This window comes from Mustelus asterias, chromosome 22, assembly GCF_964213995.1.
Source record: "Mustelus asterias chromosome 22, sMusAst1.hap1.1, whole genome shotgun sequence".
NCBI lineage: Eukaryota > Metazoa > Chordata > Chondrichthyes > Carcharhiniformes > Triakidae > Mustelus > Mustelus asterias.
This window is the reverse complement of record NC_135822.1, coordinates 40,550,671-40,573,692: the sequence shown is the minus strand read 5'-3', so window position 1 is coordinate 40,573,692 and position 23,022 is coordinate 40,550,671. Positions and strand designations below refer to the sequence as shown.

The window sequence follows — 23,022 nt, the reverse complement described above, 5'->3', positions numbered from 1 at the left end:
GAGGGATTAGCAGGGTAAATGTATGGGGTTGTAGGGATAGGGCCCGGGGTGGGATTGTGGTCGGTGCAGACTCAATGGGCCGAATGGCCTCTTTCTGTGCTGTAGGGTTTCTATGAATTCTATGAATCTTCATTCCTGCCTGTTAGTTGTGCAAATACTAAAGCATCCAGGTCACTTTAATGCCCTCTGGTTACCTGGCAGGATTTTAAATCACAGCAGCGCTCCATTTTGCAGCAGAGATTTCCCCTTCTCCCTGTCAGAAGTTGCAGGTGTGAGCAGACCCCTTTGATGTCCTCTGACGAAGAGGAAATTTCAATTTCACTCGAGGGGGTTCCATTCCCCACAGCTGTGCACTGAACTCCAGTGTATTCACACAGCTTTGATTTGAAGTCTCTGAGCCTTCCTAGAAAGCTGAATCCTTGATGCCCTCTTTATTGATCCCTGTCAATTTCAAAGTGTAGTGCTTTGAAAGAGGGTTCCGTTGCCAGATTAGTGGCTTTCTACTCAGCCTCAAGTCATCTGTGAATATCTTCATTTCCCTCCATGCTTGAATGCATCTCAAGTACATAACCTTAATGTTTACATAGACTCGAAGCCTGAATGACAGCTGTGATTTCTTCAAAGGGAATAATTGGTCTGTAAAAGAGGTAGATAAACCACTTATTCACAGGGTGAATCCCACCTGACAGACGCTGCCAGCGCCAGAGGGAAACACTCCCATTTTCCTGCTGGTGGGAGACTGAAATTGGGAGAATTCTGCCCACTAATATTAAAGCTGTGATAGGCATGCACCAAAACTAATGTTAACAAAATATCAGCGATGAAGAAAATAATGCCACTAAAAAGTGACAAGAACCCAGGACCAGATGGTTTCCCTCCTCGGGTGGAAAGGATCTGGGTGAGAAAATAGCAGATTTCCGAACTATAATCTCCCTCAATTCAGGATTCATTCCCTTTGATTGGAAAATTGTGCATGTCACTCCCTTTATTTAGAAAGGTGAAAAGGGGAAATCAAGGAATTAGAGACCAGTTATCCTGACATCTGTTGTCGGGAGATTGCGAGGGTCCATAATTAAGGATAGGGTGATTTCTTTGATTTGATTTGATTTGATTTATTATTGTCACATGTATTAGTATACAGTGAAAAGTATTGTTTCTTGCGCACTATACAGACAAAGCATACTGTACATAGACTAGGAAAGGAGAGAATGCCGAATGCAGTGTTACAGTCATAGCTAGGGTGTAGAGGCAGCGGGAAGTGTAGACAGGGTCAATGGATGGGAGGCTGGTTTGCGTGATGGATTGGGCTACATTCACCACCTTTTGTAGTTTCTTGTGGTCTTGGGCAGAGCAGGAGCCATACCAGGCTGTGATACAACCAGAAAGAATGCTTTCTATGGTGCATCTGTAAAAGTTGGTGAGAGTCGTAGCTGACATGCCAAATTTCCTTAATCTCCTGAGAAAGTAGAGGCATTGGTGGGCTTTCTTAACTGTAGGGCCCGATTTTTCCATTTTGATTCTAAGTGCTGGGCAGACTTGAATCTGGGAGTGTTTCACATGCAACTTTTCGACCCATGTTCAGGAGCCCCCATACACACTCTGCCTGAAAAAATATCAGCGATTCTGAATTGCGCTGCAGGACGACCTGCTGAAGTGAAGGGGAGGGCAATTGGGACCCCACAGGGGGTTGGGCAGCAGGGGGTGCCCCTGAGCATGGGCACCCTGGCAGTGCCAGCCTGTGCTCCCTGGCACTGCCTAAGGAGCATAGTGCCCATGCCCAGGGAGCACCTTGGCACTGCCTATCAGGCATGGGGCAGTGCCAAGGGGGCAGGGCCTAGGGGGTGGGGCCAATGGGGGCCTGCTAGAGGCAATCGGTGGGTCTGGGGGGTCCCGTTACCACACTGCCATTGCAATCGATAGGGATAGGAGGGAGAGCAGTGATCGGGGCGGGCTGGGGACATGTGGTCAGCCGGGGGGGGTGGGGGTCTGCCTCCCAGATCTGGGGGGGCGGGGGGGGGGAGTCTGCCAGGGAGGGGGGGTTTCTGCCCGGGGGTGGGGGGGGATCATCACTCCTGCGGGAGAGGAGGGGGGGTGCTGGAGATCGGTTAGTCCATGACGGAGGGGGGTAGGGTTCAGGGCTGGCCCTCAAATGGATGGGGGGGCCGCGATTGGGCCATCGGGAGGTGGTGGAGGGGCAGCATTGCGAGGGTCCCGGGCTGGCCAATGATCGAGCTGGCCAGCAAATTGCAGGCTGACAGATAGGAGCCACTGCGCATGCGCAGAGTTCCGGAACTGTCTGCCTCCGGCGTGAGTAGGCCCAGCCCCCCGAGCTTTTAATGATATTCACGATTGTGACCTCTGCATTGCACAGAGTGTGGGAGATTCGAGTCTGAAGTCGCGTTGAAGAAAACCAGCGTTATTTACAGCAGTTTTCCCGCAAATTCGACACTTGGAACTTTTTTGGGAGAATCACGGCTGATGTCTGTGTGAAACGGCGCTCAGTGGAGAGCGGGTCCCACCATCCGGAGCTGTTTGTGCAAACAGTGAAATTGGGCACTGGTTACGGGGACGCACCGAGGATGGAGAGGTTACACTTCCACACACAGAACAATCCCTCTGAGCGATGGTGCCGGACATCATGGTCCTTTGATGAGAGACGGTGGCATGCTGACCGACAGCAAAATGAACCACTCAGATATTCCATCAGGGCATTCGTCAAACTGTCAACTTTGACCTTTGACACAAGTGATGGTAAATCCAGCCAGACAATGGATGCGATTGTCAGCGAGGATTCTGCAGCTTTACACTTTAACCCTTACACTCCCTTCAATGGCCACTTTCCACTTCAGTTTAATCCATTTCTGACAATCCTTGTACGTTGGGTGGATTAAGAGAAGCGCAGACTGCGTCAGGAATCACCACCCACTGCCAGCTCACTCACTGATTGCTAATTCTTGCAAGGCTGTTTAGTTTGGATTCTACAAACAGTGAACTTCATGCTGGCTGTACACAGCTGTTCCATTCAAGCTATCAAACAAGGTATGATGAAATGATACAAGTGTGTTGCACAGCGTGAATGCAGAAACTAGAGGAAGGACCATCTGAGCACGGCAGGCGGAGGCTGACGAGCTTTTAATGGTAACTGAGCAATGACACAGAATGCCCAGTATTCCTTACTCACACAGAGTCTGTCTGCCAAGCAAACAGCAAACTCACAGCATGGCAAATATAACCTCGCTTTCAGAACACATCAAGAGCTCATAACAGATTGGCATGACCTTGTGTTGATCACCTTCTGCACCTCTCCTGTGGAACTGGTTCCTTTCCTGGTAAATTATTCATTATCACGCTTTCATTTTTTTCTTAAAGGGGAACTCCCCTGTCTTGCTGTAGGGTCTATGGGTGTGGAGCTGTTTCCACAGCCCACTCCAGGTCAGAATGGTGGATCTACAAGGTAGCGGTGAAGCGGGATTCAGGATAAGCGCTGTTCCGAAAGCCTCCTGGAAGTAGATTCAAAGCAGGAAGAGAAGCAAAAGGAGCAACTCAGCAACGCCACAGCAACAATCTTTGTCTCTGTCTCCCTGACTGCAGGTGGTGGTGAGAGGGAGGAATGTGAACCTGGCTCAGTTCATTGCTGCCAGATTCCTGCTCAGTTGTATTCAATACTTCTTTACATCCGTTCTTCCATGGAGTGCGGTGAATAACTCACCTCCTGACTCCCCAAATCTTCTCCACCATCCACAAGGCACAAGTCAGATGTGTGAGTCAAGAAGTTCAGCAGCAGTCAAGAAGCTCGACACCGTCCAGGACAAAGCAGCCTTCTTGATTGGCACCCCGTTCCTCCTCTTCAACATTCCCTCCCTCTATCACTGACGTACAGTGGCAGCCATGTGTACCATCCACAGAATGCACTGTAGCAACTCACCAAGTCTCCTTACACAGTGGCTTCCAAACCCCTGACCTCTACCACTCATGGACAAGGGCAGCAGATACATGGGAGCACCTTCAAATCATTAAATGTAGTCCAATCCATCATGCAAGCCAGCCTCCCATCCATTGACTCTGTCTATACTTCCCGCTGCCTTGGCAAAGCAGCCAGCCTAATTAAGGACCCAACGCACCCCGGACATTCTCTCTTCCACCCTCTTCCATCGGGAAAAAGATACAAATGTCTGAGGTCACATCCCAACCGACTCAAGAACAACTTCTTCCCTGCTGCCACCAGACATTTGAATGGACCTACCTTGCATTAAGTTGATCTTTCTCTACACCCTAGCTATGACTGTAACACTACATTCTGCACCCACTCCTTTCCTTCTCTATGAATGAGGTGGCACGGTAGCACAGTGGTTAGAAGTGCTGCCTCACAACTCCAGGGACCCAGGTTCAATTCCCGGCTTGGGTCACTGACTGTGTGGAGTTTGCACATTCTCCCCGTGTCTGCATGGGTTTCCTCCAGGTGCTCCAGTTTCCTCCCACAGTCTAAAGATGTACAAATTAGATGGATTGGCCATGCTAAATTGCCCCTTAGTGTCAGAGGGACTAGCTAAGGTAAATGCATGGTGTTATGGGGATAGGGCCTGGGTGGGATTGTGGTCGGTGCAGACTCAATGGGCCGAATGGCCTTCTTCTGCACTGTATGATTCTATGAACGATATGCTTTGTCTGTGTACTGTGCAAGAAACAATACTTTTCACTGTATACTAATACATGTGACAATAATAAATCAAATCTAAAAAAATCAAATATATCACAATTCCGTCACTGTCACTGGGTCAAAATCATGGAACTACCTCCCTAACAGCACTGTGGGTGTACCTACACCATATGGACTGCACCGGTTCAAGAAGGCAGCTCACCACCACATTCTCAAGGGCAATTAGGGATGTGGCATTAAAAATGCTGACCCAGCCAGCGACATTCACATACTTTGAAGGAATGAAAATAAACGTTATCCTTTCTCTTCTCCCAATAGTAGCACAAGTGTGTTTAGCAATGGAAAACCATAAAGAAATAATAATGTGAAGATTAGTGGCAGGCCAGAAGTTTGGGAAAATTTTAAAAAGCAGAAAAGAATAACTAAAAAATCAAAAGTGGAACAATTAGTTCAGCCCAAAGATGTGCGGGCTAGGTTGATTGGCCATTCTAAATTGCCCTTTAGTTCCCGGGATGCATAGGTTAGAGGGGTTAGTGGGTAAATATGTAGGGATATGTGGATAAGGCCTGGGTGGGATTGTGGTTGGCGCAGACTCGATGGGCTGAATGGCCTCTTTCTGCACTGTAGGATTCTATGATTCTATGAATTAGGACATGAGTTTAAATTGTTAAGGGTTCTAAAACACACAGTAAGAGCTGCGACAAGGAATATAAAAAGAAAAAGAGGAAGAAAATGTTGGTCCCTTAGAGAATGAGGCTAGAACCATAGAGCCCCTACAGTGCAGAAAGAGGCCATTCGGCCCATCAAGTCTGCACCAACAACAATCCCACCCAGGCCCTATCCCCATATATTTACCTGCTAATCCCTCTAACCCTCATATTTACCCGCTAATCCATGCATCCTGGGACACTAAGGGGCAATTTAGCTTGGCCAATCAACCTAACCCGCACATCTTTGGAGTGTGGGAGGAAACCGGAGCACCCGGAGAAAACCCACGGGAGATGGGAGAATGTGCAAACTCCGCACAGACAGTGACCCAAGCCGGGAATCGAACCCAGGTCCCTGGAGCTGTGAAGCAGCAGTGCTAACCACTATGCTCCCGTGCCACCCAATATACAACACTTAAGTTTCAGGAGAAGATTTGGCCATCGAGCTGGCTCCACCATTCAACACCAGCATGGCTGATCCAAGGCTTCATCTCCACTTTCCCATCCGTTCCCATATCCCTGGATTCCCTGAGAGACCAAAAATCTGTCAATCCTAGCCTTAAATATATTCAATGATGAAGCATCAACCACGCTCTGGGATAGACAATTCCAAAGATTCACAACCCTCCGAGTCACCTCCAAGTGAAATAATGGGCAGGATATTCCGTCAGCTCATACTCTAAGACCGGAAAATCCCATCCGAGGTCAACAGACCTTTAGATGGTCTGCCAAATTTCCTGTCACACCCGTTACGATTCCCACGGCAGCTGAGATGGGAAAATTCCACACAATATCTCTGCATTTCAGTCCTAAATGATCAACCCCTGATCCAGAGACTGTAGCCCTGTGTATGAATAATGGGGACCATGGAAATAATCAAACATTTGGACAAATGTTCTGTACTTGTCCTCATGTTAGAAGACATCCTTTCTGAATAATCGTGGAAACCTAGGGGATGAAAGGAGGGAGACAGAAAACAGGAAACTATAGCCCAGTTAGCCTAACATCTGTCATTGGGAAAATGTTCAAATCCATTCTTAAGGAAGCGGTAATGGGATATTCTGAAGATGAAAATGAAGTTAGGCAGTATGGGCTTCATTTTATGAAAGGAAAATTTGGCAAATTTATTCGAGCTTTTGGAGGATGTAACAAGCAGGATGGATAAAGGGGGATCAGTAGATGAGATGTATCTGAATTTGCAAAAAGCATTTAGTAGAATCATAGAATCCCCGCAATGCATATGGAGGCCATTCAGCCCATCGAGCCTGTACCGACAACAATCCCACCCAGGCCCTATCCTCATAACCTCACGTATTTACCCTGTTAGTCCCACTGACAATCAGGAGAAATTTAGCATGACCAATTAACCCAATCCGCACATCTTTGGACTGTGGGAGGAAACCGGAGCACCCGGAGGAAACCCACGCAGACATGGGGAGAATGTGCAAACTCCACACAGGCGGTTACGCAAGGCTGGAATTGAACCCGGGTCCCTGCTGTTGTGAGGCAGCAGTGCTAACCACTGTGCCATCGTGCCACCCAAAAGGTGCTACCTAAAAGGTTATGGTACAAGATAGGAGCTCATGGTGAAGGAGGGAACATATCACAGATTGAAAGTTGGCCATCTAACAGAAAACCGAGAGTTGGGATATATGATGTTGAAGAGAAATTCTCATTTTTATGGGATTATTGATAAAATTAAAATCTAATATTTGGTAGGCAGAATAGCAAAGCAGCATTTAATGGCCAGGGGGCCATTATAGAGAAAGCAATGGTAAGCTAATATAATACATATTTTTTTTAAAAAGATAAACAAAGCCGTTTGTAAACTGATGCACTTACATCAATAATTCTGACGGAAACATTATGCTTAGCTTCTTTAGATCTGACACCATCCACACCCTCTCCACCAATTTGACATTAAACTTTCTAAGATGTGTATATTGCCCTTGGCGATTACGCTCACCTCAGCATAAGCTTCACAGAAATCCTTTTTCTTTCTTATTTCTGTTGCAGTCATGCATTATTCCATTTGTTATGTCTATATTCACTCGCCCTGTGTCCACATTCATCTCATTCAGCTGGTCCTTAAAGTTAAATGGTCTGCATTCAGGTAAGGTTCCCCTGAAAACTGCCCTGCTCCCCCAACCAATATCTTCAAATTCTCACCCTGAATTTGGCACCTTGTGGAGTTAGTGACGTGGGGTTTGCAGTCCACGGAGTCTCCAAGAATGTGGACACATAGCAGAAGGAGAGAGGTTTTTTATTCTTTTTTATATTCATTCCTGGGACATAGGTATCGCTGGCTGGTCAGCATTTATTGCCCATCCCTAGTTACCCTTGAGAAGGTGGTGGTGAGCTGCCATCTTGAATCGCTGCAGTCCACGTGCTGTGGGTTGATTCACAATGCCGTTAGGGAGGAAATTCCAGGATTTTGACCCAGCGACTGCGAAGGAACGGCGATATATTTCCGGGTCAGGGTGGTGAGGGGCTTGGAGGGGAACTTGCAGGTGGTGGTGTTTCCATGTATCTGCTGCCCTTGGCCTTCTAGATGGAAGTGGTTGTGGGTTTGGAAGGTGCTGTCTAAGGATCTTTGGTGAATTGCTGCAGTGCATCTTGTAGATAGTACACACTGCTACTACTGAGCGTCGACCAGTAGGATGGTCCTACTGAGAGGACCACCTTATTGGCTGTTCACGCCACACTCCTGCTGCAGTCGGAGGATTTGGAGCCCATCCAAATCTCCGTTCACTGCAGCGGGATGGGAAAATCCCGCCGGCGTGAACGGCTGTAATATTCTGCCCAGAGACTTTCACTTCCACAACATCTTCCAAGGTCAACAGATACCTTCAAGCATTTTGCAACTAATGGAGTATTTTCTGAAGTGTAGGAAATGCAGCATCCAGTCTACACACAACATAAACAGCAAGGTGATAATGTCCTGATCATCTGGTTTTTTTACAATGTTGAGGTGTATATAGGAGGATAGATTGGAGAGGTTGGGATTGTTCTTCTTGGAGAGAAGAAGGCCGAGAGGAGATTTGATAGAGGTGTTCAAAATCATGAGGGGGCTGGACAGAGTAGATAGGGAGAACTTGTGAAAGGCTCAGAAATGAGGGGCCACAGATTTGAAGTGATTTGCAAAAGAAGCAAATGTGATGTGAGAAAAAATCTTTTTCACACGGCGAGTGGTTGGGGTCTGGAATGTTCTGCCTGGAAGTGTGGTGAAGACAGGTTCAATCGAGGCATTCAGGAGGGCATTAGATGTTTCTATTCAAATAATCAATGTGCAGGGGAATGGCACTGAGTCGTGATGCTCATTTGGAGAGCTAGTGCAGACACAATGGGCCAAATGGCCTCCTTCTGCTCCGTAACAAAGAGAAGTACAGGAACAGGCCCTTAGGCCCTCCAAGCCTGCGCCAATCATGATGTCTGCTTAAACTAAAACAGTTTGCACTTACAAAGTCCGTATCCTTCCATTCCCATCCTATTCATATATTCGTCCAGTTGCCCCTTAAATGCCGCTATCGTACCCGCTCCCACCACCTCCCCGGCAGCGCGTTCCAGACATTCACCACCCTCTGTGTAAAAAACATGCCTCGCACATCTCCTCTGAACTTTTCCCAATCACAATTCTGTGATACTGTGTTAACACAGTAAGAGTTTTAACAACACCAGGTTAAAGTCCAACAGGTTTATTTGGTAGCAAATACCATTAGCTTTCGGAGCGCTGCTCCTTCAGGAGCTGCTCCTTTAGGAGCGCTGCTCCGAAAGCTAATGGCATTTGCTACCAAATAAACCTGTTGGACTTTAACCTGGTGTTGTTAAAACTCTTACTATGTTTACCCCAGTCCAACGCCGGCATCTCCACATCATGAATACTGTGTTAAGCCAAGGCATTGGGAGGAACTCCCCTGTTTGTCATTAGAATCATGTTATAGGATCTTTTATACGCAACTGAGAAGCCAGATGGGGCTCCGGCTTAAAGTTGCACCTGAAAGGCTACTCCTCAGCACTCACTCGGGACCTCAATTTGAAGTCTTATCCAAGGAACAACAGTTCCCTCAGCACATTGTGTTCAAATCCTGGAGTGGCCCATGAACCACAACCATCTAACCCTGGAGGCAGATGCACTATTAATCGAGCTACAGTTAACACTCATGAGCAGAGCAATGAATTAAAATAATACTGTCTCATAGAAATAGAATCATAGAAACCCTACAGTACAGAAAGAGGCCATTCGGCCCATCGAGTCTGCACCGACCACAATCCCACCCAGGCCCTACCCCCATATCTACCCACTAATCCCTCTAACCTACGCATCTCAGGACACTAAGGGCAATTTTTAGCATAGCCAATCAACCTAACCCGCACATCTCCTGGTCACATTTAAATTGAAATGTATTAGGTTTACAGTCCTAAAGAGTTCAGTGGCAATCCGCTTTGTGCTTGTGCGTGTCTTGATTTTATTCTCACTAGTGTGAAAGGAAATATTGGTGGAGAAACTCAAGGTCGCAATAACCTCGATCACTGAAGGTAGTTTCGAGGAGAGCTCCAATTATCAGCTAGCATTTGCAGACATTAGTAATTAACCTCTTGTAAAGCTTCAAGCTTTCCAGCCACTGTGCCTTAATCAAAGACAAAGACTGGAATTCTCCTGATTCTCCAGTCCCACTGCAGTGAATGGAGAATTGGCTGACCCTCAAATTCTCCATTCTTGCTGGCAGTGGTGACGGGGTGAATGGGATCGGGGAATCCAGGCATCAGTCTTGTCCCATTCGTTTGCTGCACTAACGTTTTTTTTTATTCACTCATGGGACATGGGTGTCGCTGGCTGGCCAGCATTTATTGCCCATCCCTAGTTGTCTGAGGGCAGTTGGGAGTCAACCACATTGCTGTAGCTCTGGAGTCACATGTAGGCCAGACCAGGTAAGGACAGCAGATTTCCTTCCCTAAAGGACATTAGTGAACCAAATGGGTTTTTCCAACAATTGACAATGGTTTCAAGGTCATCGGTAGATTCTTAATTTGAGATATTTTTTATTGAATTCAAATTCCATCATCTGCCGTGATGGGATTCGAACCCGGATCCCCAGGACATTAGCTGAGTTTCTGGATTAATACCTCGAGGGCATCGCCTCCCCAAAGATCACATCCTGAAAATTCCATCCCCATGTTTATCTCATTGTCTGACAGACGGTGACAGTCACACTGAGTGAGAAGGATATGATTCAGTGATGTACTTATAGCTGGGCAGCGATTTAGACAAAACCCAACAATACTGGAAACATTCAGCAGGTAAGTCAGCCTCTGTGGAAGAGTTTAATTGACACACTCTTTCCGGTTCAGTGTGAGGAAGGTTGCATGTGGATCTGTTTAATTAGATTCACCCACCAGCTAATGGAATTTCATTAACAAATTCATCATCGACTTTGGAAAAGTGTTTTTTCACAGTTGAAATCAGCAGGCAATTTTTAAACTCCATCCACAAAAGAGGTTCCGAGCTATGTGACACTAACTGAAATATTTCACACAGTAACGGGGAAGTTGAATGGCAGCATAATGGTATTATTATTGGACTAGTAGTCCAGAGACCCAGGCTCATACTCTGGGGACTAAAGTTTGAATCCTACCATGGCAGATGGTTAGCCTTGAATTCAATAGAAACCTGAAATTAAAAGTGGCGACCATGCAATTATTATCGATTTGCATTCGGCTTCACTGAAACTAAGCTACCTTACCTGGTTCGGCCTAGTTTCATGCCCAGCTAACTCAGCCGGTACAGCATGAGACTCAATCTCAGGGGCTGTGAGCTCCACGTGGGATGTCCTGTTGTTTTGAAACTTGGCTGTTTTCAGGGATCAATTCTAGTTCTCCATTCCCTAATTTGGCAGCCAGGCTGCAGGAGGAGGTTCCATGCATCAAAATTGACAATGTGGGTGGCACAGTGGTTAGCACTGATGCCTCACAGTGCCAGGGACCCGGGTTCGATTCCCGGCTTGGGTCATTGTCTGTGTGGAGTTTGCACATTCTCCCCGAGTCTGCGTGGGTTTCCTCCCAGTCTGAAAGACGTGCTGGTTAGGGTGCATTGGCCCGAACAGGCACCGGATTGTGGCGACGAGGGGATTTTCACAGTAACGTCAGCTGCAATTCTCCCAAAAGTGCTGAATTGGTGGGAAAACTTGTAAATCCCGACTGTTTTATCAGTTCAGCTTCTCACCTGAATCTCCGCACTCTGTGCACTGCAGAGGTCCCAGTCATGAAATTCATTAAAAACCCATGGGGAGGGGGGAGCTTATTTGCGCCGGAGTCTGACAGTTCTGGAACTCTGCGCATGCGCTGTGGCCCCGATCTGTCAGTCTCCAGTTTGCTAGTCAGCTCGATCGCTAGCCAGCCCGGGACCCCCGCAGTCCTGCCCCTTCAGCACCCCTCCCCCCCAACAGCCCAATCATGGCTCCCACAGCAATTCCCAGGCCAGCCCTGAGCCCCCCCCACCCCCCCCCCCGCCCCCCCCCCCCCCCAACACTGTCCCGGAGTGCCCCGATGCACAGCCCATCCCCCCAGCAGTGGCGATCCCCCGACCCCCCCCTCACCCTAGCAGACCCTCCACCCACTCCCGCTGACCCCCCAGGGTCAGTCTCCCACCCCCGGGAGGCAGGGCCCCCCTGGCAGACCAAGCCCCCCCCCCCCAGCCCACCCCAACCGCTGTCCTCCCTCCATCCCAGACCGATCCTGATGCAGAGTGGCAGTGGGATCCCCCAACCCCACCGATTGCCCCGAGGCCCCTCCCGCAATAGGCCCCGCCCCTTGGAACTACCCAATGTCCAGTGGGCAGTGCCAAGGTGCATCTTGGGCATGGGCACTTTCCCCCTTGGGCAGTGCCAGGGGGCACAGGCTGGCACTGACAAGGTGCCCCATGCCCAGGCGGCTCCAGCCCCCACTGCCTGACCCCCTGGGGGGCCCCAATTGCCCCCCCTTCATTCCGATGGGGTCTCCCGCTAGTTCCCCAAACGTGGGGAGCTACCCTAAACCCCGCAGGAATGAAAGACTCCTGGCGGGTGGGAGATTCGATTGGGACCTGAAAGTTCCCGATAATGACTTGCTAAACATACTTAAAATACATTTGAAAAAGATTTAAATTACTTACCTGCCTTTCCGCCGGTTTCTAGCGTGGTTTGACCAGTGACCGGCTCTGAGAGATAAGCATGCGTTCCCGGCGTATTTGCAAATCCCGGTACAAGGCCGGCGGCGCGCATCTCCCACCCTGACCTGCCAGAAAAGTAGCGGTCGCGATGGGAGAATCCTGGCCATCTTTGCAGTGTTAACGTAAGCCTACTGGTGACACTAATAAATAAACTTTAAACTTTAAATGTCCAAAGCCTTTGTGAGGTTAAGGAAGGCCATGTACAAGGATTAGTGCTGTCCAGGCATTGGGCGACCAAGGGGTCGCCCGACCTGACTGTCTGCCCCTCTACCACGGCTACATTCATGGCTGAGTGTCCCTGGAGAGGGAGCATGCGGAGTACACGGGCACCATCGAGGCCTTCCATGCCTGCAGGCCCCTTTAATCACATTTTGGTTTAATGTTTTAAGTCTCCTTTCTGCTTTGCTTTTGTTTTTGGGTGCCCCCGCGCCCCCCCCCACCCCCGTCCTCCCCACCCCCTCAAGAGGCTGCCCTCCTTGCTTTGTCCCTCAGTTTGTTTAATTTAGTTTAATTTTTTACACCATAAAGAATGGCAGGAGGGACAATGCTGGAAAATGAATTGTTTATAAGCAACATCTGAACCTCTACTGCCCCATCCCCCCAATCTGCAACCGTCTACCTTGAGAGGCTTTGAGTCGGGTCTTCTGGTTTTGTCCTGCCTGAACCAGGCCAGCGGTGTTTCACAATACTCACAGTGGGATGCTAATGTAATTAAAATAATCCACGCCTTCAACTGCTGATATGGGAAGGGGTGGGGGGAGTTGATCCTAGCTCTATCCCCCATCCTTTGCCACATGCCCTGTATTGCCCCTTCCCCATTCTGTCTCTGACTCAGCCTCCCAGGCATCTCCTTACTCTCCATCGGACTTAAATCCAGGACGGTGTGTTGTCTTCTTGGTGTCATGGTGGGGAATGTTCCAGACCAGCTTAAGAAATGTTCTTCTGGGGGAGGGAGAGCATTGTGGTCCACATTGGTACCAATGACATAAGTAGGAAGAGGGATAAGGTCCTGAATGCAGACTTGAAGGAGTTAGGAGATAAATTCAAAAAGCAGGACCTTAAAGGCAGCAATCTTGATATTACTCCTAGTGCCACGAGTTAGTGAACATAAGAATAGGAGGATTGAGCTTTTGAATACATAGCTGAAGAATTGGTGGAGGAGAGGGGAGAATTTCTGATACATTTGGAATGATTATGGAGGGACCTCTACGAGATAGATGGGCTGCACCTTAACAGAACCGGGACTGGCAGGGAGATCTGCTGGTGCTGTCGGGGATGGTTTAAACTAGATTGCCCTCATAAGATGCCCTCAGAAGAACAGGATATGGCGCTCGACTCATCGATCAACAGTTCCGACGCGCCACAGCGAAAAACCGCACCGACCTCCTCAGAAGACAAAGACGGGACACGGTGGACCGAGTACCCTTCGTCGTCCAGTACTTCCCCGGAGCGGAGAAACTACGGCATCTCCTCCGGAGCCTTCAACATGTCATTGATGAAGACGAACATCTCGCCAAGGCGATCCCCACACCCCCACTTCTTGCCTTCAAACAACCACGCAACCTCAAACAGATCATTGTCCACAGCAAACTACCCAGCCTTCAGGAGAACAGTGACCACGACACCACACAACCCTGCCACAGCAACCTTTGCAAGACGTGCCGGATCATCGACACGGATGCCATCATCTCACGTGAGAACACCATCTACCAGGTACACAGTACCTACTCTTGCAACTCGGCCAACGTTGTCTACCTGATACGCTGCAGGAAAGGATGTCCCGAGGCATGGTACATTGGGGAAACCATGCAGACGCTACGACAACGGATGAATGAACACCGCTCGACAATCACCAGGCAAGACTGTTCTCTTCCTGTGGGGGAGCACTTCAGCAGTCACGGGCATTCAGCCTTGGATCTTCAGGTAAGCGTTCTCCAAGGCGGCCTTCACAACACACGACAGCGCAGAGTCGCTGAGCAGAAACTGATAGCCAAGTTCCGCACACATGAGGACGGCCTGAACCGGGATGTTGGATTTATGTCACATTATCAGTAACCCCCACAGCTTGCCTCCTGGACTTGCAGAATTTCACTAGCTGTTCTGTCTGGAGACAATACACATTTCTTTAACCTGTGTTTAATGTTCCCTCCACCCACATTGTCTGTACATTTAAGACCTGGCTGGCTGTAGGATTCGCATCCTAATCAGTATTCTGCAACTTGATTCTGTCTGTTTGCACTGTTTGAGAGCAGATTTCCACTCCATCTGACGAAGGAGCAGCGCTCCGAAAGCTTATGGTATTTGCGACCAAATAAACCTGTTGGACTTTAACCTGGTGTTGTGAGACTTCTTACTGTGTTAAACTAGATTGCCAGTGAGTTGGAAATCTGAGAGAAAGCTGAGATTGGAGGGAAGCAAAACTAGTAACACCAGGTAGAAAAGTCGTAGGCGAGCCGAGGAGGCAGGCGAAGTAAAGGCAAGTTTCAAATTGGGTCAGAGTGCGGAACGATCTTAAAAAGACAAAGTCAAGGGCACGCTGTATAAATTGGGAGGCAGCTGACCTACCACCTGAATCCAAAATGTTTAAACATTTAAACATAATCATTCTTAATGGGTCAGAAATTCTCCCCTCTCCCCAATGGATACACAATTGACTTGATGACAGAAGCCAGAGGGTGGTTGTGGAGGGTTGTTTTTCAGACTGGAGGCCTGTGACCAGCGGTGTGCCTCAGGGATCGGTGCTGGACCCACTGCTATTTGTCATTTATATCAATGATTTGGATGAGAATATAGGAGGCATGGTTAGTAAGTTTGCAGATGACGCCAAGATTGGTGGCATAGTGAACAGTGAAGAAGGTTATTTAGGATTGCAATGGGATCTTGATCAATTGGGCCAGTGGGCTGACGAATGGCAGATGGAGTTTAATTTGATAAATGCGAGGTGATGCATTTGGTAGACTGAACCAGGGCAGGACTTACTCAGTTAATGGTAGGGCATTGGGGAGAGTTACAGAACAAAGAGATCTAGGGGTACATGTTCATAGCTCCTTGAAAGTGGTTCTTTGTATGTAAGTACGAGGAGATCCTCACAGGTCGACAAAGCTTACAGGTTCTAAATAAAACCCCAATATTGCTGCACTCACTAGAACACCCAAACCTTTTGGGACATGTGGAAGGTGTGGATTTTTGCATGCACCAAGAGTGAACCCAACTTTTCATCAATTGTACAAAGCGCATGTTGAAAAGGGCCATTGGCAGCAGCAGTGCACGAGAGCAAAGGATGATACAGCTACAAAGAGCTGTGCATTGCTCCAAACAGACATTTGCTCAAAGCAATCCCAGCATGGTCAAAGCATGTTCAGCACTGCTGCCTCATGGTGCCGGGGACCCCGGTTCAATTCCGGCCTCAGGTCACTGTCTGTGCGGAGTTTGCACATTCTCCCCATGTCTGTGTGGGTTTTTCCAGGTGCTCCAGTTTCCTCCCACAGTCCAAAGATGTGTTGGTTAGGTGGATTGGCCATATTAAATTATCCTTTAATGTCCCAAGATGTGTAGGTTAGAGGGATTAGCAGGGTAAATACATAGGATTTTGGGGATAGGGTCTGGGTAAGATGCTTTGTCAGAGAGTCGGTGCATACTCGATGGGCCGAATGGCCTCTTTCTGCACTGTAGAGATTCGATGATTCTATTTATTCCAGCTTTAGCATTTATCCTGACCCAAGTAAGGTAAAGGATTTTAGATAGGTGCCAACTCCTCAAGATGAGGACAATCTTCGAAGATGCCTAGATCTCTTTACTGTCTTGTCTCCATACATTCTCAATTTTGCTCAAGAATCTTCTTTACTCAGGGAATTCATACCTGTCTATTTGGCAGAGACTGACCATAAGCCACTTGAAATGAATTGGCACAAACCATTGACTAGTCCACAACCAGGATTGCAACATCTCTTGATAAAGATTCAAGATTTTTACTGTGTGGTTAGGTACACCCCAGGTAACTAGATGACCACACTGGATACTTGCTAGCCAACGCAGTGAAAACAGAAGATGTATCCTTGGATTCACAAGTTGGGTCCCAGGAGGCTGACAATTCAGGGTCACTGCTCATGCGCAAAGGCCTGCTGGTTTCAGCCTCTCCAGCGGGAATAGGACCCGGCCCCTGAAATCTAGTGATATTCACGCTGATGGCCTCTGCGTTGCACAGAGTGTGGGAGATTCTAGTCTGAACTCTCACCGAAAAAAAACAGCGTGAATTACTCCAGTTTTCCCACAAATTCAACACTTTAGAATTTTTGTGGGAGAATTCCGTCCACTCTCTCATACACACATATGCACACGCGCACGCATGTACACGCACACATGCACATGCACTCTCTCACACACGCACACTCGCACACACACACTCACACACCACACAATGTTATGAAACATTAAATGGATGATTGTTCAGAGAGACACAATGAGGTAAAGGGACAAGATACTGTTCGGACAATCACATTTCACTGAATAACAAGAAAAAAAAATCAATATCACATATGCCAGCGTGGAAATCTAAACCAAAGCAACATAATTCCATCTGAAAATGAATTTAGTGCCAAAGCAAAGTCACATCATGTGGCTGGAAACAGAGTTGAAAAATGGAACAAGACGAATGGTACAAATAGATGAAGAACAGGATTGAACTTGACACTGTGAGGTGAATCAATCATGCAGGGTCATATACCCCTGACACTCATCACTTCCAACTGAACTCAGCAGCTGACCCCTGTTTTCGTTTGAGGTTACTCTGCTTTCAGTATTTCTCCGTACTTTCGCCTTTTGCTCTTTTGCTCTCTATCCGAGGTTAATATGCTTGCTCTTTAGCCGGCAGTAGTTTATCAAACGCTGTGTGTTCATGCTGCACTCAACACAAGGTAGAAATTGAGCCCTTAACCAAAACGTGAGCACTGGGACAGGGAAGGATGCTTCCTCACTGGCAAACATCCTCCTCCAAAATCCTGCAGTCGCTTTGGTTCAAGGTGAGATTATTCCATTGCCTGTTCAGCATTCTGGGTGCAAAAAAAACCTTTCACAAAATTGTGAACTGTGTAAGTGCAGTGCCAACACAGCAATCCATCTTTTATTCCGCTGCTGTTGTGATCTCCAACGCCTTGGCACAGTCAAAATCAAATCTATTTGTTTTTGTTCTGAAAGTGAGAAAACTCCAGAGGTACGGACAGCAAAAGGTCAAAGTGACAGCACTTTGAGATGCAATTGTTCCACTTGAAAGACCTACACTGTCTGCTCATTCATAAAATATGAGAAAATTACATGTTAAATTCAGATTTGCTGTCTCCCTTAAACCCCCCCACCCCCATTGCAATGTGTTCTGCTTCTTGTAGCCATCTCATTTCAACAGATTGTTTACAGAAATGCCTGAAGTCACAACGCTCTTCAAAATGAGCTCGCTTGCTGTGGGCAGTAAGTTTAAGGTCAGCGCAAGTTTGGATTTGGTGTGGCTTGTAAAGGTCTTACAAGATGAATGTGGCTCATTGTAATGCAGTAAACCAGTGAACTATTTTAATCTTGCAGGAGTTATGTCAGACCTGTGTGACTCTCACTGTAAACCTGTAGCTAGCTTTGCAAAGGAGTAATCATGAATAGCTTCACACTCAACCCACATCACCCTCAAAGGTGCATTGGGAATGCGGTGGTTACAAGACCCCGAATATTGTACATTCGTTAAGCACTGAGTTGACAACTTACATCTCGATCTTCCACATTTATTGGTTAAATAGTTCGCTTTCAGCACATCATTAAAACAAAATTGTTTTGACGTGAAAAATCTCTACATCACCTGGAGGCTGCTGAACTCTGATCACCACTGCCGTTCAGTGCAAATATAGAACAATGAATTTAGAACATTTCAGGATCTTAGTATATCCCAGAGTGCTGCATAGCCAGTGGTTAATTTTAAGGTGCAGTCACTGTTGTTTGGTGGGAAATCATTGTGTGCACAGCAAGATCTCACAAATGGTAATGAGGTGGATGAGCTGCGAGAGTAACAACAGGGAGAGGCCACTTAAACCCTCATTTAGCCCACCAGGCACTGATAATTGATTTCTGAATTGATTTATTATTGTCAGATGTACTGGGGAACAGTGAAAAGTATTGTTTCTTGTGTGCTTTACAGACAAAGCATAGTGTTCATTAGACTACATAGGGGAGAAAGAAAGGAGAGGGTGCAGAATGTAGTGTTACAGTCATAGCTAGGGTGTAGAGAAAGATCAACTTAATATAAGATAGATCCATTCAAAAGTCTGATGCCAGCAGAGAAGAAGCTGTGTTGGTTGGTGCGTGACCTCAGACTTTTGTATCTTTTTTCCAATGGAAGAAGGTGGAAGGGAGTGTGTCCAGGGTGAGTGGGGTCCTTAATTATGCTGGCTGCTTTTCCAAGGCTGCAGGAAGTGTAGACAGAGTCAATGGATGGGACTGTCCTAACACCATGTACCTTTCTTCACTCCATGTCTCTTAATACCAATGGTTAACATAATTATTAACATCAATCTCAAAAATAAAATTTGCAGTTGATCCAGCATTAATTGCTATTTGTGGAAAATAGTTCCAAACGCCTTCTTACCATCTGTGTGTAGAAGCCAAAGAAGAATCATAGAATCTCTACAGTGCAGAAGGAGGCCATTCGACCCATTGAGTCTGCACCAACTCTTCGATAGAGCATCTTACCCCGGCTAATCCCCCTCCCTAGCCTGCATCCCCATGTATTCACCCCATTAATCCCTCTAACCTACATATTTTGGGGACAATCATGGAATCATAGAATCCCTACGGAGCAGAAGGAGCCCATTAAGTCTGCACTGACCACAATCCCACCCAGGCCCTATTCCCGTAATCCCACATATTTACCCTGCTAATCCCCCGACACTAAGGGTCAATTTAGCATGGCCAATCAACCTAACCCGCACATCTTTGGACTGTGGGAGGAAACCGGAGCACCCGGAGGAAACCCAGACAAACACGGGGAGAACATACAAACTCCACACAGACAGTCAACTGAGGCCGGAAGTGATCCCATGTCCCTGGAGCTATGAGGCAGCAGTGATAACCACTGTGTCACCATGCCGTGTTTCCTGATTCCACTCCTTGGAGGTCAGGCTCTAATTTTTAAATATTGCTACTTAATCCTAGATTCCCCAAAGGAAATCATTTATTTCTATCTACCCTATCTGTTCCACTTTATACTTTGAAAGCATTTATCAAATTGCCCTTTTTCCCACGTAAATTCCAGACATTGCAAGCTTGGCTTATATAGCCTCTCTCCATAATTTAATCCCTGGTGTCCAAGTATAACTCTGGTAAGTATATGTTACACCATACCTAAGGCCAATGTGTCCATGATTAAGTGATGAATGTTATCCAGGAGAACAACCTTCTCTTTAGAAAAGCGTTACTTGAACAATTAGGCAGGGCACGGATTTTTAATATTTTCACTTGGGATAAGAGAATATCAAGAATATAATTTATTGTCTGTTTCTGGTTGCCATGAGGGCATTAAGAGTCAACTCAATAGGAGCCAACTCCACAAGTTCCGATTTGAACTCCCTGGTAGCAGTGGGCAGAAGTCACTACAAATACAAATTCAGAGTGAAGTAAAACAGGCTAACAGCTGTCTGTCACCAACAAAAATAAAGAATGCTGGAAAAAGGCAGCAGATAGGTCTGCCACCATCTATATGGAGAAAATGCTTCATTAGAGCGAGAGAGGGAAAATGTCACAGAATCATAATATGGGGTGTTACGGCCTTGCTCATTGCGAAACCGTAAAATCCCGCCCAAGGTCAACAGACCCTCCCATTGTCAGCCCCTCGCCCGCTCCGATTCCTGTGGTGGCGGGATGGTAAAATTCCAGCCTTAGAATCCCTACAGTGCAGAAGGAGACCATTTAGCCCATTGAGTTAGCACTGACCACAATCCCACCCAGGCCTTATCCCCGTAACCCCACTTATCTACCCTGCCACTCCTCCTGACACTAAGGGGCAATTTAGCACGGCCAATCAATTTAACCCGCACATTTTTGGACTGTGGGAGGAAACCTGAGCACCCGGAGGAAACCCACGCAGACCCACATGGACAGTTACCCGAGGCCGGAATTGAACTCGGATCCCTGGAGCTGTGAGGCAGCAGTGCTGACCATGGTGCCACTGTGCTGCCCATAGGTGTTGGATATTTCACTGTAGCTGGGGGAGATTTCAACAAGATGTAGCATGTGTATGCGAGCGTGTGTATGTGCGTGCACTTGCGTGCGTGTGCAAACAGGGTATACGATGGAGGAGGAAGGTTGCAGTCCAAAGTTGTTGAACTTAACGTTGAGTCCTGAGGACTGTAAGGTGCCTAATCGGGGATGAGATGATTCTCCTCCAGCTTGCACTGGGCTTCCCTGGAGCATTGCAGCAAGCCAAGAGCTGAGTGAAGGCGTTCCGCAAAGCAGTCGGCCAGTCTGCATTTAGCCTCTCCCACATAGTGAACACATTAGACCAAACTGAAGGAGGTGCAAGTGAAACGCTGCTTCACCTGCAGAGGGAGCTTGAATGATGAGGAGGAGCAGGTAAAGTGGCAGGTGTTCCAGCTTCTGTGATTGCATGGGAAGGTGGGTGTCATGATGGGAAGGGGGTGAGAGTTGAGCATGATGGAGGAGCGGACTAGGGTGTCATGGGGGGAGCTTTCCCTGAGGAATGCTGACAGGGAAGGCAGTGGTAAAATGGAATTATGACTGGACTAGTATTCCAGAGACACAGAGTAATCCTCTGGGACCTGGATTCAAATCCGACCGTGGCAGAAGGTAAAATTTGAATTGAATAAAAATCTGGAATTAAAAGTCTCATGATGACGATGAAACTATCTGTTGTAAAAACCCAACTCGTTCACTAATTTCCTTTAGGGAAGGAAATCTGCCATCCTTACCTGGTCTGGCCTGCATGTGACTCCAGAGCCACAGCAATGTGGTTGACTCTTAAATGTCCCCTCAAAGGCAATAAATGCTGGCCCGGCCAATCGTCAGCTTGAGTTTCAAATTGTCCTGATTGATGCTGTGGTATTTCATGAATTTATTTTCAGCGTCCTTGAATCAAAGCTTTGAATGCCCTGCTGGCTTCTTGTTATGGGTTATATCCCCATATAACAAATCCTTGGACGTGTCCATCTTCCATCTTGCACACATGCCAGAGCAAGCCAAACCTCCTTTGGTACACAGCATTTATTAGAATTGTGAGGAGCAGAGGATTAGTAAAACCATTAGTTCCATGGCTCTGAATGACTCACCTGATGAAGGAGCAGTGCTCCGAAAGCTCGTGGCTTGTGCTACCAAATAAACCTGTTGGACTTTAACCTGGTGTTGTGAGACTTCTTACAATGGCTTTGAATGATTGTATGTTAGTTTACTCAAGGAAGGTTCAGGAAAGAGGGCTTTCTGTTGAGTATCAGCAGTGAGGTTTTCCTGTGGAGCTGTGATTAGAACTTCTGCTGGGATTCTCTATGGGAAACCGCAGTGCAAAATGTTGAGCTGGAGGCCTTCTTAGCCACAGTAAAGTGTGAGGGGATAAGTGTGCAAGTGTTGCTTTAAGAGGGCAAGGAGCACATTGATGTCCAGAATGGGCGAAACAAAAAAGGGAAAGAGTGCCAAGGATGGGTTGGGAGGGTGGTGTGGGGTTGGTGGGAGGTGGGGGAGGGTCAGCAATATTAGTTATCCAGGAATTAGAAGTGGTGTCTTGGGTAAATATTCTGGTAAAACTGTTGAAACATCTCAGGTCTCCAGTTTATCTCAGAGTATGGGATGGCTCCTAGTGCCGGGAATTTGCCCAATGGAGGTTTGAAATTCCTGGACAATTTTCATGCCATCTTCACCTAGGGACTTCCCTGGATGCCCCCCAGGATACGATCCTCCGGAGATTGGAAATTATGGGCCATTATGTCATATATTGATTTTAGTCAAACTGAAGAATCAGTGATTGTCCTCCTGACCCAAGATGGCTGCACATGCTCCCTGCTGCACATTTACCCCTACAAAGATGGCGGACATGCATGCCTCACCTGGGGCAGATGAGGTGGAAGTTCTAAACTAATGCCACCTTGTGGGCGATGGCGGGAGTAGAGCTGTACAAACAACTCAAGAAATACAGGGCAGATATAATCTGGCAAGAAGCAGTAAGGGTCTCACGACAATGAGGAAAATTATGGATTAATCCCATCAAACACAGGACAGTTGGTCACCCTGTCATTGACGGTGTGGGGGAAAGGGAGGATTGGATTTGTGGGGGGTATCCTCTCAATAGGGTAGCTTGTCGAGGGCCTTTTGGCCTGCCTGAGGCATTGGTGTCTTGGTCCACCACATGGACAATGCTGCCTGCAGGAACCAGGGGGCCTTACTTGTCAACAGGCCTTATTAGGCTCTTACTTACTTGG

At 47.4% G+C, this 23,022-nt stretch overlaps 1 protein-coding gene across 1 annotated transcript in view; it reads left to right on the top strand.

Moving 5' to 3' along the window:
* Positions 1-22,468, top strand: part of LOC144509692 (ephrin type-A receptor 8-like) — a 383,076-nt gene extending 360,608 nt beyond the window's left edge. The window contains exons 6-8 of the mRNA XM_078238475.1: positions 7,381-7,477; positions 17,967-18,028; positions 22,368-22,468. Coding sequence (XP_078094601.1) covers positions 7,381-7,477; positions 17,967-18,028; positions 22,368-22,468 — 260 coding nt within the window. The remainder of the gene's footprint in view (positions 1-7,380; positions 7,478-17,966; positions 18,029-22,367) is intronic.
* Positions 22,469-23,022: the final 554 nt, after the last annotated feature.